The 17,306-nt window shown below is 46.9% G+C and overlaps 1 protein-coding gene across 1 annotated transcript in view; it reads right to left on the bottom strand.

Annotated features, from left to right (window-relative positions):
• Window positions 1-17,306, bottom strand: part of DNAI1 (dynein axonemal intermediate chain 1) — a 156,462-nt gene that overhangs the window by 23,633 nt on the left and 115,523 nt on the right. The window contains exon 19 of the mRNA XM_081929717.1: window positions 17,027-17,212. Coding sequence (XP_081785843.1) covers window positions 17,027-17,212 — 186 coding nt within the window. The remainder of the gene's footprint in view (window positions 1-17,026; window positions 17,213-17,306) is intronic.

Here is a 17,306-nt window from a genome sequence, read left to right as displayed (position 1 = left end):
TTAATCCCTTATTTGCATAGGAGAACCTGAGTGAAAACTATCTACAGTATCCCCCTGCTGGCCGAGGGTGAGAACTTCAATACATAACAAATACATATCTGTGGCAGCGGATATGGCTTTTAAAACTATCTCATCCTGAGACGTGTCAGGAGTAAGCATGGACCAATGGTACCAAATAGTATGGGAAACAGCCTTACTAGAAAAATTAACCAACAAACTGAAACTGACACGGGGACAAATAGAAGAAGACACCTTCACCCCGGTATGGCTCCCCTTTATCACATACACAGCCCAACAAGACAATGACAAAAATCCACCAACAGCATATGAATCAATATGGCTAACCTGATCCAAAACACCCACCCACCCCACTCACACATGAAAACAAAGACCACCACAGCCAACCACAAATGAACGGCCACACCCTAGGCCAACCCCAACCTCTCTCACCACCAAAGGAACACAAGCGAACAGCAGAGAACCTGCGCAAGCGACGCTGACGCAAAACCCCACATATATTAAGTAAAATAGAAACATTGCCACCCGACCCCCATCTCCCCCCCCTTTTCCCCTTCTTCTTCTGAATGTCTCAAGAAATGAAACTGATCTGGAAAAATGTCACATGGGGGGAAAAATACGAGACACATTGCACACACTTTTCTAAATCAAGAAAATCTTTTAATAAAAAACAAAACAAAACCATCTCATCCCCTTCTTGAGTTGTGTTTTCAGAAGGAAATCTTAGGAAAGTCATAAAGAGGGAGCGAGGAGAGAGCAGTTCAGGAGTGGTCTGGCACAAGCAGCCCCAGCAAACGCCACGGGTTTTCAAAAGGCCTCACACACAGAGAGCAGCAGGTATTTTTGCCTGAGGCCCAAACACACTCCGTGCTCTGGGCTGGGCGGCTGAAGATGCTGCAGGCTGGTTCTGCCTGCCAATTGCTTCTCCAACCCTCACCCGGGAGGCAGGGATTAAAATGCATCCAAGGACATCAGGATCCAGCTCCCATTTATATCAATGAGAGATCTGCCACTGACTCTGGGCTTAACTCAAGGCACAATCAAAGCTTCTCTGCTGCGAGACAGACAGGGAGGATGCAGAGCAGAGAAGCGGACCGGGGAGGCTCCACTGGCTTCCCCACCTCCCTCCCAGCTGCTTCCCTCCCCTGATGAGCACTTGGCAAGGGCAAACCAAGCAGCCACCTGGAGCAGGATCTGCTGGAGAGGGGAAGAGGGCTGAGGTCCCAAGACTCCTGCTCTGTGGTGTGGAAAAGCATGGCCAAAGCCCGGCTGGGCTGTAAGACAAAGCAAGGTTCAGGTAGGACACTGAGAATCTCAGGGTTCAGGCTGGATACAGGATTCAGGCCACGCTCCTCTGGGGAAGACAGAGTTTTGAGTTCTGATGTTCTTCCAGCAAGGAACAAGCTGAAACCTGAAAGCCAGTGTAATAATAATAATAATTTATTATTTATACCCCGCTTATCTGGCTGGGTTTCCCCAGCCAATCTGGGCGGCTTCCAACAGAACACTAAAATACAATAACTTATTAAACATTAAAAGCTTCCCTAAACAGGGCTGCCTTCAGAGGTCTTCTAAAAGTTTGGTAGTTATTTTTCTCTTTGCCATCTGGTGGGAGGATCCAGTGTGGATTAGTGGCTTGTGTCAGAACAGGACCTGGGAAAGAGCAGGGTTCAAATCCTCCCACTTAGGCAGGATACTCGCTGAGTGACCTTGGGCCACTCACTCAATCTCGAGCTAACCTACCTCACTAGGTTGCAAGGGTTAAGTGAGGAGAAGGAGCAGATCCATGTCTGCCAACTTGAACTCCTTGGGAGAAAAGTTGGGATATAAAGGCAACAAGGTAAATGCATAAATATGTAATATCTGAAGTCCAGTATATCTGAAGGAGCGTCTCCACCTCCATCGTTCTGCCCGGACACTGAGGTCCAGCTCCAAGGACCTTCTGGCGGTTCCCTCACTTCAAGAAGCCAAGTTACAGGGAACCAGGCAGAGGGCCTTCTCGGTAGTGGCACCCACCCTGTGAAACACCCTCTTGTCAGATGTCAAAGAGAAAAACAACTTCAGAAGACATCTGAAGGCAGCCCTGTTTAGGGAAGCTTTTAATGTTTAATAGACTATTGTATTTTAATATTTTGTTGGAAGCCGCCCAGAGTGGCTGGGGAAGCCCAGCCAGATGGGCAGGGTATAAATAAATTATTATTATTATTAACTCTTTTGCAGGAGTCACAACTAAAGGATTCATGACAGGTGGCCACCCAACCTCTGCTGAAAACCTCCAATGAAAGAGTTATTCCTGGTGTTTAGTAGGAATCTTCTTTCTTGCCATTTGAATCCGTTGGTTCAGGTCCTGCCCTCCGGAGCTGCAGGAAACAAGCTGGCTCCATCTTCCACGGACGTTTTGTGTGGTTTGAGATGTGCTCTGCTTCCTTTTATGGACACACACTCGTTTCTTTTTGGTCCACCGCTGCCTGTGCTCCAAGTGGGCTTCCAGGTTTTTAAAACAATGCAAGAGGTGGGGTGGAAAAACCCCTGCCAAGCTCACTTATCAGAAATGGCAGAAGTGGGATAACTGCGCGCGCGCACACACACACACACACACTGCCAGCAGAGAGCCTTCGTTGAGATCTGAACGGCAGAGAGCTGCCTTCAGATCTCCACTCACAGAGAAGTGGGATCCTGCAGACTTCAACTAATGAACTGCAATCAAGACTCACCAGGTTTGACTAAATATAGTCATTGGTCGCACCCAGCTGCAAAAAAAATTAAAGGGCAATCACACATCACCATATGCTCCTCCAACTATCAGGGTATTTTTTGTTTTTGTTTTTTGAAGCGTTTTTACATCACTGTCTTGACTGGATCGCGTTTCCAATCACTTCTTAATTGAACTTTTAAAATGCTCTCTGCTAATGCTTGCTTTTGATTGTGCATGAAATGTTTATGGAGTAGTTTTGAGACTTCAGAATAACATTATGAGTATCACATCGCTGGGTGGGAAGTGGGGAGGGCTGGCTGGCTGGCTGGGACCCACAATTCTGGGACCAAATACATCCTCTGCACTTTCTTGCGCTGCTCCAGGGACATTTCTCCCAAGGTTGGTTCACTCCAGGTATCAGAGCCAGAAAAGCACCTGCCGCAGTGGGAAACTGGGAGGAAACAGGGCAGAAAGAGGCTCAGCTCCCCTCACCCAACTTTCCACAGCCCTGGAGCTAAGAGCTAACCTTTACTCCTGGCTCCTCAGAACAGTTAGAACAGCCTAGGGCCAATGGATTAGCCATGCCTTCTGAGGAACGGCTAAGGGAGCTGGGCATGTTTAGCCTGGAGAAGAGGAGGTTAAGGGGTGATATGATGGCCATGTTCAAATATATAAAAGGATGTCACATAGAGGAGGGAGAAAGGTTGTTTTCTGCTGCTCCAGAGAAGCGGACACAGAGCAATGGATCCAAACTACAAGAAAGAAGATTCCACCTAAACATTAGGAAGAACTTCCTGACAGTAAGAGCTGTTTGACAGTGGAATTTGCTGCCAAGGAGTGTGGTGGAGTCTCCTTCTTTGGAGGTCTCTAAGCAGAGGCTTGACAACCATATGTCAGGAGTGCTCTGATGGTGTTTCCTGCTTGGCAGGGGGTTGGACTCGATGGCCCTTGGGGTCTCTTCCAACTCTATGATTCTATGATCCTTTCTCTATCTCTCTCCCCCCTCCCTTGGTGTGGGATGTGAATCTCTGCTGGAGAAAGGATGCTCCAAATGGCCCTGAATCATCAAAATGAGGCATCTCAGAGTCAAGTCCTGCTACAGCTGTCTTCCCCTTCTTCAGCTCTGGCCCAGAATGAACTATTCCTTGCCAGTGTTTTGCTTTCTCACTTTGTTTTGTGTGTATGTGTTTAAAAAAGCACAACACATCATCTCCTCTCCACACTCATTTTCTTTCAGTTTCAGGTATCTGGGATATTATTATTTTTTCAGCGCACAAGCCCTTTCTTCTATTTATGGAGACAAAAGCTTGTTATTTCCTCTTAGATGAAATGAAATTTCCTAATTAAAAAACAGCGCTGTTGAAACCGGATTCCTTCTCCCAGGTGAGAACGGCCTCTCCAGTTTGAGTGCAAATGCCTACCAATTTATCTTTCTCTCCCAAATGATCCTACTAAATATTTAAGTGCATTTGGGAATCCAGAGGTGCAGTGTGCATCTGATAGCACAGACACCCCCATTTCTGGTTACTGGTGCAGAAGAAAATAATTAGCAGATAAAGCCATTTGGACTCCCATCACTCTCATTCAGAAGGAGTTGAGCCCCTGTGTCTTCCAAGGCCCCGATCGTTAGAAAAGAAGGCAAGCGTGGAAGATCTCTCTTTGGGGAATCTTGCAAAATGGAACAAGAGCTGCCCTCTGCTCTGAGCACTTTTTCCAACCCAAGGCTGAGTGATATCAGCATCCAGGCACTCCACATCTAGGGTTTCAATATCTAAAAGACTGCTGAAAGTCAAGGGATGTGAATGCTAGTTCAGGAGCAATGCCCAGAGCCCCAGTTACCTTTCAGCCTCAGTCCTCCCTTCTATGAAATAGGAATATTAAAGATCAGCCTCAGACAGTTGTGAGAACAAGCAAGATAAACTTTCAGTATCACTACCCTAAGCCTGTTTACAGGGGAATAAGTACCACTGAGTAAGGATGCTTCAAAAAATGGAAGAATTTAGCCAGGTCGGCACACTTTTTTTTCCAGGACTTCTTTGTTCAGGGAGGGCTAAGGCAGGGGGGCTTATGTGAAGGGGCTATAAGAATTTTAAGGTCTTAGATGTATAATAAATGTTCATAAATGTACCAACCAAGCACGTACATAGATCAGCACAGGAAGACTGACCTGAAACCATTTTTGATTCCCAAACTGACCAAATGTTTTCTCTGCAAGGTCTAAGGAAAATGGAAAAAGCCTCCCCATTGTCTTTTCCTTCACAAATCCTGTCTTAAGGGTGTGTCTGTGTTTGAATAGGGTAAGCCCATGACCTGGCTCAGGAACTAAGGATTTATCATTACAAAAGACTGGCCAGGCTCCCCTGGGTATCCAATCAAGTAAGCAGTAACAGGTAACCTGCTAGACAGGAGATAAACAACAACAGGAGATAAACAATGCACTCATATTTCTGCTGTAGACAGCCCTTTCTGTGATGTAGGTATGATGTGTCTGGGGGGCGGTCTTGAGCTACACCCATTCTGTGATGTATGTATGATGCTTCTGGGGGTGGTCTTGGACTCCAGGACGGGCAATTTAAAATGTCTATATAAGGGCGGGCACACCTTGGTTCTGGGTCCTCCTCCTTTCCTGTGTGTGAGGGAAGCACCCTTTTGCAACAGATCGATAAAAATCAGGCTTACTAGCTGCTTTGCTTCTCAATATTCCCTGCTTGGTCTCTGTTATTTTCTCCTACCAATAGGGAACCTATGTGAGGACTCTATATGGGCTCTTGGATACCCCATAAGGGAAAAGGGCAGATTTTTGTTTACAACACTAGGAAGAAAAGAGCTCAGAGCCTTAAGGAGGGACAGGAGGGAATCTAGAATACAGGAGTTGCAGTGTGTGTGTGTGTGTGTGTGTGTGTGTGTGTGTGTGTGTGTTTAAGGCCAGAAAGCCTCTAACCTTAGGCCCGTAATCCACTTACTATATCCAGGCCACAGTACGTGACAGAAAGCATGTGTACCCTAGGAAAGTGTCTGCTCATGAGATCTGCCCAGGTGGCTGTGGATGCTCCCAGAATGCGAGTCAAGACACTGACTCTACAGAATTTATTTATTTATTTTTTAAAAAAGGTTGCAAGGTCTCCATTCCATTTGTGCTGGGGGAAAGTCCGTCCAACGGCTGACGTTGCAAACCAACCCACTGAATCTTCTAAAAACATGGGTGTCTGCTCAGAGTAGACCACTACTCCGTGGGGCCAAACCCCCAGTGGTGGACCTCTCTGATGCTTGACCCCCAAGTTCCCTGAGTTGCCAGTCACAGTAACCCTTATCTATTAAAATATTGATTGTTGAGATGTTTCTGTTTGGGGGCGGAGAAGCAACCTTCTGCAACGCACAGCAGATCACAAAATGGCAAGGGCGGAGAGCATATTCATGGCTCGATAGAAGTCTGCCAGAGCCAAGGGGTTGCGTTCAGAAGACTAAGCACCCTGGTCTTTCCTTTCTCTAGTACTATCCCCTTCTGCCATTGAGGGGGAAGGTGGGCATCCATACTGCCAACTTGTCAATCACTTTCTCTGACTCCCCCCCCCCTTTTTAGGGAGAGGAGTCAAGGGTCCAGGGCATAACCAGCCCAGCTCAGGAGATCTTCCCCACAAATGGAGCCATTCACCCTGTTCTCTCTCATTTGTGCTGGGAACCCTTTGAGCTCAACTGGCTTTTCAATCAGAAGAGAGAATATGCAAAGAATGAAAAGGGAAACTCTCTAGGAAGTGGCAGAGCAGCGTGACTTTGCCTCTCCAGATTTGGGGGTGGGGGGAGAGAGAAACCCGTCTGCAGCCGTGAACTGGCCACCAAAGTCTAGACACATTAGGCTGCATTCACACAGCCCCATTGCAACCTAGGTCCAGCTGCCCTATGGCCTGCTTCAGCCTCTCATCCCAGGCTCACATGGCCTCTGGGGTTGCTTCATTAGTTCTTGGGTTAAAACGAACCTTTTCTATGACCCTTCCCTTCCACATCTGCCAGGCACAATTGACAAGGAAGATAAAGCCACAGGAAACAAATTGCAGAACTGTTTTCACAGGCAAGTCTCATGGGGAAAGCCCTGCGGGGTTGAAGAGAACATGGATGGGTGCAGAATTCTCATCTGGTCCGTTAATATTCCCTGGGTTTTCCATGCATTAGGGAAATCCAGTATCGAGGCTCAAAGCCTTAACCACCTGCTCTGTATTCTAAAAGCAAGTCCCATGGATATTCATCACACTGCAAGATGGCCTCCTGCTGGCTGCAACGCCTTATCGGAGACGCCAGTTCTGCTAGTGTTTCCTTTGAGGAAAATACTCAGAAGTACAGCTCGCCGGAGGTGACACAGACAGACAGATAGACATGCCTGGCATCTGCTCCAACAACAGCCACATTGGTCAGAAAGCACTCACACTAGATAGCAAGAACTTCAGAGAAATAACACTGTAAGCGTATTACAGTGGTAACCTGGGTTAAGAACTTAATTCGTTCTGGAGGTCCGTTCTTAACCTGAAACTGTTCTTAACCCGAGGTACCACTTTAGCTAATGGGGCCTCCCGCTGTTGCCAGAGCACGATTTCTGTTCTCATCCTGAAGCAAAGTTCTTAACCTGAGGTACTATTTCTGGGTTAGCGGAGTCTGTAACCTGAAGCGTCTGTAACTGTACTGCCATTAAAAGGTAAAGGTAAAGGACCCCTGACAGTTAAGTCCAGTTGTGAATGACTCTGGGGTTGTGGCGCTCATCTCACTAAGCCACTTCTGGCAAAACCACAGCAACACACAGAAATACCTTTCCGCTGGAGCGGTACCTATTTATCTACTTGCACTTTGATGTGCTTTCGAACTGCTAGGTTGGCAGGAGCAGGGACTCAGCAATGGGAGCTCACCCTGTCGCGGGGATTTGAACCACTGACCTTCCGATCAGCAAGCCCTAGGCTCAGTGGTTTAGTGCACAGCGCCACCCGCATCCCTTATTACTGCCATTGAAGATATGCTTTAAGGCTGGGGTGGACTTGAATGTCTACCCCTCCACCACTGAAGTTTCCCAACTGCAGCCAACCAGCCTGTGGTTATCATAAGAACAGAGGAAGAGCCTGCTGGATCAGGCCAATGGCCATCTAGTCCAGCATCCTGTTCTCTCAGTGGCTAACCAGACGCCTGTAAAAAGGTCTATAAAAAAGCACTCAAAAGCACAAGAGCACTCTCTCTCCCTGAGTTTTCCAGCAATTGGTATTCAGAGATATCGTTGCTTTCAGCTGTGGAGAGTGACCATTGCCATCGACTATCATCTCCTCCATTAATTTGTTTAACCCTCTTTTAAAGCCTCCCTCTTGTGGGAGGGAGTTCCATAGTTTAGCTACGTGTTGCACAAAGGAGTTTCTTCAGTGGCGTTCACGTCATCACAGTGGATGGAGTTATAAACCTCTGGCGTTGCTCCTGGCACGAAAGCGCAGGCAAGAGTTGACAGGCAGCGATTCTCAAAGGATTCCCAGCCAGAGCAGCCGTGTCTGTGGCTTTTGTTGCAATGTTGTTGTTGTTGTTGTTTAGTCGTTTAGTCGTGTCCGATTCTTCATGATCCCATGGACCAGAGCACGCCAGGCACTCCTGTCTTCCACTGCCTCCCGCATACCATGTTAAACCTGGTGAAACTATCAAATGCTCGGTCTTTTTGCTGAACGAAGAGGCTGCGATGGGAGGGGGTGGCAAAGCCGCCCAGAAACAGAGGCTGTTGTTTCGTTTTCGTTTTTGTATTTTTATTAAAGATTTTCTTGATTTACAAAAGTATGTGTAATGTCTCGCTCTTGTATTTTTTCCATGCAACATTTTTACAAATCAGTTTCAATGGAGCAATGCCCATTTACACCACAAAGAACTCATAACCCACCTACTTTCAGCAGCCAGAAACAGTAAAGGTAAAGGTAACAGTAAAAGTAAAGGTAAAGGAAAAGGGACCCCTGACCATTAAGGTCCAGTCGTGGCCGACTCTGGGGTTGCAGCGTTAAAGCTCACTTTACTGGCTGAGGGAGCCGGCGTACAGCTTCCCAGTCACGTGGCCAGCATGATAAAGCCGCTTTTGGCGAACCAGAGCTGCGCACGGAAACACCGTTTACCTTCCCGCCGGAGTGGTACCTATTTATCTACTTGCACTTTGACGTGCTTTCGAACTGCTAGGTTGGCAGGAGGTGGGACGGAGGCTGCTGTTATTCTCAGCAAGGAGCTGGCATCCAGGCAGTGTGGAAAGCTACAAAGAGAATTTCGCCAGAGGGAAGACTTTCCTGTCGCCCAGGAGGCATGCAAACAACTATCAAAGGAAGGTGGGGAGGGACAAGGGGCAGAAGGAGCCCCAAGCACCTGTTTCTGCCTCCTAGCAGAACTGAAGGAGAGCCTTCAATCAGGCTGATGGGTGACTTTCAAGAATGCAGGAATCCGAAGAGGCTTTTGAGGGAGGGTCCTGAGAAAGAACAGAACAATTTGCACTGCAATGCTGTGTGTGTTCACTTAGAAGGAAGGCCCAAGTGAGTGTGCGCAGGATTACAGCTTGAATTCAGGTGCAGAGGCTGGTGGCACTGGCTCCCAGAGATGGGTGGGAGTCGCTGCAGCTGGAGGGCTTCAGCTTGGGGAAAGCATGTCATACCATAATCTTATTTATTTCGTAAAATTATTACACTGCTTGATTGTAAAAAACAAAAACAAAAGAACCCAAAACATATACATTAAAACGGTTTACAAAAAGATAAAAAAATCAAAACCAGGAAAAAATAGCAATACATATGAAAAGTTAAAATACTGAAACAGATTAAAATTCACACCAGCATTTCTAAGCATCTGGGGAGGTTTGCCCAAACAAGAATGTTTTTAGCAGGCACCAAAAAGAACACAGTGAAGATGCCTCCTTGATACCAGTAGCCAGGGAGTTTTGAAGTTTAATAATAATAATAATAATAATAATAATAATAATAATAATAATAATAATAATTTATTTATAACCCACCCATCTGGCTGGATTTTCCCAGCCACTCTTTAGGCGCTGCCACACTAAACAATCAAGTTCTTCCAAATGTGAAAATTGCTTTCCAAAAAGAAGGCATACAAAAATGTACACATTATGAGAAATTTGCATTAGAATGATGATACATTTTCACTAGGGCTCAAAAAAAGGAGAAAAAAGAAATTGCAAACTGAGAAATGAACTTGAAACTGGAGGTGGGTGGGAAATGAGAAACTTGGAGAAACAGGCATTGGCAAATTCACCCATCCCTAATCTGGCCCACGCCAGACTTGAATTTGCGCCCCTCAAACTAGAGTCAGGTCTGAATTCCAGGTTGATTCGCACAGCGATTTGCTGTTGTTGTTTTGTAATTCATTGGTCTTGGAGAGAAGGATCCTCCAATCTTTCTGGCATCCCAGTTCACACTCACACAGGGCTACTTCTTGTGAGTCGAGGACCCGCCACCCACATAGGAGTATAATAAGCCACAAAGACACATTATTTTAGGTTAATGGGCAAAATTAGGCCACAACTTTTATTGGTTACAGCATGTGAATGGTATTGGCATAGGCATTGGATGAAACAGCAATACCAGCCTCCACGGAAGTCATTTCAGGGTCAACAACCAATGGGAGGAGCTTGTTGATGCAAATACAACTGGAAGCTCCCCCATGACGTCACCGGGGGTCGTGCCATGGCCCTAGCCACCAGCAGGGCATCGGACAGGATCCACGACCGCAGGATTTCTTTAATGGAATATCCAAAAGAGGAGGGGTAGATGATGGCCCATACCCAATAATCCAACACAGCACACATATTCCAGTGCCTAACCGCCACCCGAGCCAAAGGGCTCACCGCCAGTACCCTCACTGCTGCAACCAATTCCTAATGCTTCTGATGATGTCTGCCAACCACACATCATTCCCTTGATTGGAAAGATGGACGCCATCATCACAAAAAAGAATCACATTGCTGAGACAGATGTCATGGTGTGCGATCACGTGGCCATTCATATATAGCAGCTTGCGGACCACCACACCATTCAAAAGTTTCCTGGATTTGTCAATAGCAGGAGCAGACTGGGAGCTGAGCGCTGCTGTGGCTGTTTAAATGCGGCCAGCCCCGCCCACCAGCCGGCCCTATTGGTTGGCCAGAAGGCTTGGCCGTGGCAGCTGAAGCAATCAGGAGCAGGGAGCTGTACACACCTCCCTGCCCCTGTGGGAAGCTGCTCCTGCTCTCAACCCCTCCTCTCTGGGAGGAAGAGAGCCCTTCAGAAACAACAGATGTGGTCCTCACAGTGTTTGATCTGGACAAGATCCCCATGGGTCTCCTGTCCACCTGCCTGGCAGAAGGCAGGGGGCAGCTGCGAGTCTGGCCTGAGGAGGGCAGGATACTATGCACATCCCATCTGAGAGAAGTTCCCTAAAGAACCGAACTTCCCGTCTGGCGCTGAAGGAGACAAAGACTAGGAAAGTCCCACACGATAGAGGATGAAGTTAATGGACTATGCAGAACTAGATAAACTAACAGGAAGGATTCGAAACTGGCGGGACCAGAAATTCATGGAAGACTGGAATAAATTTATGGACAATTTGAAAAGTATTTGTGAAGATCAGACGACGTTTGTAGGTTTGCAAGAAGTTTTGTGAGAAGTATTATTGGAAGTATTGCAAAAATGGAGAAGGGGGAGGATGATTTGTTAAGAGACGTAAAGGCAATATAAAGTTAAGAAATGCAAAAGAAGTGGTTAAAACAGTGGACATCAGAGGTGCGGATGGAAGTCTAAAAACATTGCATAAGTGATAAGTTTTGTGTGTACATTTTATAATTTATATGTTAAAATCAATAAAAAATAATTTAAAAAGGAAAGTCCCACACGAGGAACCTCTTTGGAAAAAGCTCCCCATTTCACTAAACGCCATTTAGCGAGCATGGGGTGAGCTTCTGCGTAACGAAGAGGTTCAAAATGCCATGGCGCCGTGGGTGGCAAGGCCATTCATCCCCAGAGAATGTCTCTGGCAGAGAGCGTGAGCTTCCTTTGTAATTACAGATTCCCTCCCATTCATTAAGGGATCAGTCAGACAAGGTCCATGCGCAAGCCCACCCCTTAGATTAGCCTGTAGATCACAACTGCTGCTTCCCCTGCGGGAAACACTGAAATTCCTCAGCAAACGCCCCTTTAAGTGTAACAGGCAAGCGAGACCAGAGACAAACTGCGAAGCGAATTTTGTCTCCCTCCAGCTGTCCGTCTCTCCAGCTTGAGCTGCCCTTGCTAACAATGCACAATGTCATGTTTATCCTCACCATCGGAGGCAATCGAGAAATCAGAGAAAGGGTCTATAAAAAGCACTCAGGCTATTAATACCTGTATGCAAGGGAGAAAAGCAGGACTGAAACAAGAACAGGGAGGGATGATTCCTGGCCGTGCTGAGCTTAATTTGTTAGGGTTTCTAGCTGCTGGATGCCAGACAGTTCCTAAAAAGCGCCGGGACCCAGATTTGTCTTAATAGCAAACACTGGCAGATATTACATGGTTTCTGCAACTGCAAGATGTCTGGTTCGTCTTGCTCAGTGCCTCTCCACTTATGAACCAGCCCATCCCTGTGGTCTTCATCAGAGGCCCCTCCCTGTGCGCCCCCTCCTGAGGAAGGTGCAGAGGGTGGCCACACGAGAACAGGTGTGATGGCCTGGGATTCGGACTCAGAGGCTGAACCTGAGGAATCTCAGCCTGCACAGGAGTCCCCGCCTCCAGAACCAGCTGAGCCGGGGCTGGGGCCTGAGCCTGAAGGGTCCTCACCTGTGCTGGATCCTCAGGAGCAGACACCAGCTGAATCTACTCTGGCTCCTGAGGTGATGGAGGACCCATTGCCTACAGGTGCTCCACTCTCAGCCCTGTCAGAGGAAGCTGAGGCTGCCTCTGGGTCTGGTAACCCTCCAGCCTCTCCTGAGCTGCAGAGGCTCAGGGCAGAGAGGCGGAGGGAATTGAGTTCCCGCAGGAGGAGGGCTCGCCTCCAGGCCAGGAGAGGCGAGTCACCCGAAGATTGGGGCCGCCCTGTGCCTCGGGGCAGATAAAAGCCGACCAGCCCCAGTCCCAAGTTGTGGAAGCAACATTGTGGGTTGCTAGTTCCTGACTGAACCCTGTCTCCCTCTTCTGCCAGAGGTCTTGACCCCACCCGACTCCCCGCCTTGGACCCAGCTACAGCTTTGACGGACGGCCTCCATACCGCACCTTCGACCTCGGACTGGACTCGGACCTCGCCTCTCAGTTAGCCCCCGGAACCAGCAGAACAGGCCTTTTCAGTGGTGTCTCCCCATCTGTGGAATTCCTTCCCCAGAGAGACAGGCCTGGTGCCATCCTTGCCAGTCATTGGGGTTTTTCTTTCCTTTGGGAATCACCTTGCCTCGCTCCAATGGTGGTGCTCATCTTTTAGTGGGGTGGGGGAGGACTTGGTCATATTAACAGACCCTCCAATTGTCTCTACTTTCCAGGGATGTCCTTGATGTAGAGAAGCTGCCTGGTTTCTGATTGGATGTCCCTATTTTCATTGGAGAAATGTTGGAGGGTATAGAGTTATCCGACCCTCGAGCCATCGGAAGGCAACCCCGTATAGGGAAGTTTGTTTTAATGTTTTATTATATTTTTATATTTTTCGCTCCATAAGACACACCATTTTCCTCCTAAAAAGTAAGGGGAAATGTCTGTGCATCTTATGCAGCGAATGCGTGGTCCCTGGAGCTGAATTGCCCAGGGGCAAAAAGCAGATCGTGCTTCTTCTTTTTTTTTAGAAAGAGGGAAGGGGTGTGTTGAAACAAAGCTGCTGATCGGCAAGCGATTGGGAGGGAGATAATGGACGCTAGCAATAAAGGAGGATGCCTGGGAGGGGGGAGGTAAAAGCCCATGGATCCTCAGGATTTTTGCATTGGGTCACCCCAAATTCACCATCAGATCGCATAGCCTGCACCAAAAAAAATCACGCACCCACTGTTTCGTGGGGCCGCAATGGTGCAAAAATGTAGTTACAAAGCACAGATCCACATGGATCCTCAGGATTTTTGCATTGGGCTACCCCAAACTCACCGTCAAATCACATATTATTTCTGTGGCCACAGCATGAACCACAAAAATCATACACCTACTGTTTCATTCAGAATATTTCTTTTCTTGTTTTCCTCCTCTAAAAACTAGGTGCGTCTTATTGTCAGGTGATTCTTATGAAGTGAAAAATATAGTATGTTGGAATCTGCCCAGAGCAGCTGGAGCAACCCAGTAAGATGTGTAGGGCATAAATAGTAAAATTATCATTATGAAGTGAGACATCCCTATTTTCATTGGAGAAATATTGGAGGGTATGTATTAATACGTTACTGAATGATTATTTTGTATTGTTAATTATTTTAATTTATTTCTGATTTTAAATTGTTTTTATTGTTGTTTTTATCTTGTCAAGTTGCTTTGAGGTTTTTTGGGGTTTTTTTGGTTTTTTTGCTTTTTGACTGATAAATAATATTACCACCACCCCCTTCATTGTTTTAGGCCTCATCCGGACTTCCTTTTGCGCTGCATTTCCACAAGTCCAAACTTTAAAACTGCACGTCGGAGTGATTTTATTTTTGTCTCAGCACGTTCCTTGGGAAAACCCACATTTTACCACTAAAATGGAGCAAACGGCAACGGGATTTTCTGCGGTAAATTGCAGATTTTGGTGAGGAAAGCTTTGGGACAAAAACAAATGAAGAACCACTCAGATACAGAGCTTCAAAGTGCAGATCTGTACTTTGAAGGTACAGCAAAAAAGTAAGTCAGGATATATATGTCGTATTTGTTGTTTTCGTAAACAGCTCAGAGACTGTTTCAGTATTAAGTAGTTTGCAAATACCGTATTTCTTTGCACTTTTTCCCCTCCAAAAATTAAGGGGAAATGTGTGTGCATCCTATGGAGCGAATGCAGGCTTCTTGGCTTCAGCGATAGCAACGTGAAGCCTCCGAAGCGCAGAGGGAGCGCTCCGGAGGCTTCACGTTGCTTTCACTGAAGCCTGGAGAGCGAGAGGGGTCGGTGCGCACCGACCCCTCTCCTTCTCCAGGCTTCAGGGATAGCCACATGAAGCCTTCGGAACGCAGGGCGAGTTCCCGTTGTGCTCCGCAGGCTTCGGGTTCCTTTTGCTGAAGCTGAGAGAGCAAGACTCTCCTGGCTTCAGCAGAGAGGGAGAGCTGTGCAGTGCCCTTTCAGCCAAGCGGGAGGAGAAATGAAAGGGGCTCTGTTTCTCCTGTTGCTTCGCTGAAGGGGCGCTGAGCAGAGAGGGGGAGAATTTTTCCCCCTCCCCCTCTAAAACAAGGTGCGTCCTATGGTCCGGTACGTCCTATAGAGCGAAAAATACGGTATATGCAAGAAATCCTGGCCATTCTGTCTACTGCTTTTAGACATGACCCAGACCCCTTCCGAGCATTGTACCAAAAAATTTGATTGCACAGTGGTGGGACCACGAGGTCCAACTCTGCTGCTGAAACATGAAGCAGCTTTCAATTGAAAGAGAAAATCATGAAGAATTTACAGTGAGCAACAACAGCCAGTGTTTTGAGGGTGGGGCTTACGGCAGAAGCCCCATTTGCATCCTGATGCATTATTTACTCCAAACTACTTTTGAGTCCCTGCGAGGAAAAGCAAAACAAGCAAAATTTGAAAAAAGAGATGTCGCTGCCGGCCTGCTGCATTCCCATGTTTTCTGTACTCCTGCCTTTTCAAAGACCTCATTTGTGGTCACTTCTTTTCGGTAAGCCTAAAACCCTGCTGACGTCAGGCAGGCAAGCAGGCGCCTTCGCTGAACCCTTTTCAACACCTGCTAAAAACATTTCTGTTCAGACAAGCCTCCCCAGATATGGAGAACGCTGATGGGTTTTATAACCTGTTTTTAGTTTATTGCTGATTTTAATTGCTTGGCAGTTTTAAGCAGATTTGTATTGCTTAATTGATATTAATTGTTTTATTCATTTTGTAAACCACTTTGAGGTTTCAGAGGATAATTGTGCTTCAGTTTGTGCATTGGTTCAAAAAGTGCAAAGTGGGTACTTTCTTCTTGTAATAATAATAATAATAATTTTATTATTTATACCCCACGCATCTGGATGGGTTTCCCCAGCCACACTGGGCAGCTTCCAACAAAATATTAAAAATACATTAAAACATCAAACATTAAAAACTTCTCTAAACAGGGCTGCCATCAGATGTCTTCTAAAACTCAGAAAGTTGTTTATTTCCTTGACATCTGATGGGAGGGTGTTCCACAGGGCGGGTGCCACCACCGAGAAGGCCCTCTGCCTGGTTCCCTGTAACCTCACTTCTCGCAGGGAGGGAACCGCCAGGAGGCCCTCGGAGCTGGACCTCAGTGTGCAAATGAAATTTCTTCTCTGTCTGCAGCCACCCCAAAGCTTGGTGGTGAAATAAAAAAATTAAGGTCTTATGTATATAATAAAGGTTCATAAATGTAGCAAGCAAACACGTACATAAATATATAAACCACATGTCTGAAGCAGCACAGGAGAACAGCCATGAAGCCATTTTGACTCCCAAACTGACCAGGTGTTTTCTCTGCAAATGGAAAAGCCTCCCCATTGTCTTTTCCTTCACAAATCCTGTCTTAAGGGTATGTCTGTGTATGAATAAGGTGAGCCTGTGATCTGGCTCAGGAACTAAGTATTTATCATTACAAAAGACTAGCCAGGCTCCCCAGGGATCCAGTCAAGTGAGCATTAATAGGTAACCTGCCAGACAGTGGATAAACAACACACTCGGATTTCTGGCAAACAACGCGCTCAGATTTCTGCTGTAGACCACCCCTTTCTATGATGTAGGTATGATGTGTCTGGGGGGTGGTTTTGAGCTACACCCCTTCTGTGATGTAGGTATGATGTTTCTGGGGGGTGGTCTTGGACTCCAGGGCGGGCAACTTAAAATATCTATATAAGGGCGGGCACACCTGGGTCCTGAGTCCTCCTCCTTTCCTGCGTGTGAGAGGAGAACTCTGTTGCAACAGTTCGATAAAGATCAGGCTTATGAGTTGCTTTGCTTCTCAGTTTTCTCCTACCGATGGAGAACCTGCAAAGGACTCTAGAAGGGCTCTTGTGTCCCCCATAAGGGAATAAGGACAGATTTTCATTTATTACCGTGGCTAGTTTGGCCCTCGGGTTCCATACTAGCAGCTACAACATGCCAGTGTGAAAACCTTTGGGGGAAAGGAGGTATTTTAAATCACATCCTGTGGAGCAAATCACCTGCTTCAGCCTGCAGTTGCTCCCTCTCTGGTCCAGCCTTAAACTACCTTACCTTTGGCATCTTGCGGAGGTTTGGAGACAGCTTCAGGCAGGTGACATGGCCACGGTCATCCCCGATGATGATGATGGGGTAGATGGCGTTGAACTGGACATGGGTGATCTTGTTCCTCTTCTTGGCCACCACCGGCTGGTTGCAGATGGGCTCATATTTGTTCACACTCAGGTCGAAGACGTGGGCCTGGCGGGAGACATAGGCGACGGCTGAACAACGTTCCTTTTCTATTTGTATTTTTTATTTATACTTTTCAAGTTTATACAATTCACTGATTTTT

Source organism: Podarcis melisellensis, assembly GCF_964234715.1.
Source record: "Podarcis melisellensis genome assembly, chromosome: 11".
NCBI lineage: Eukaryota > Metazoa > Chordata > Lepidosauria > Squamata > Lacertidae > Podarcis > Podarcis melisellensis.
This window is presented reverse-complemented; position numbering and strand designations above follow the sequence as displayed.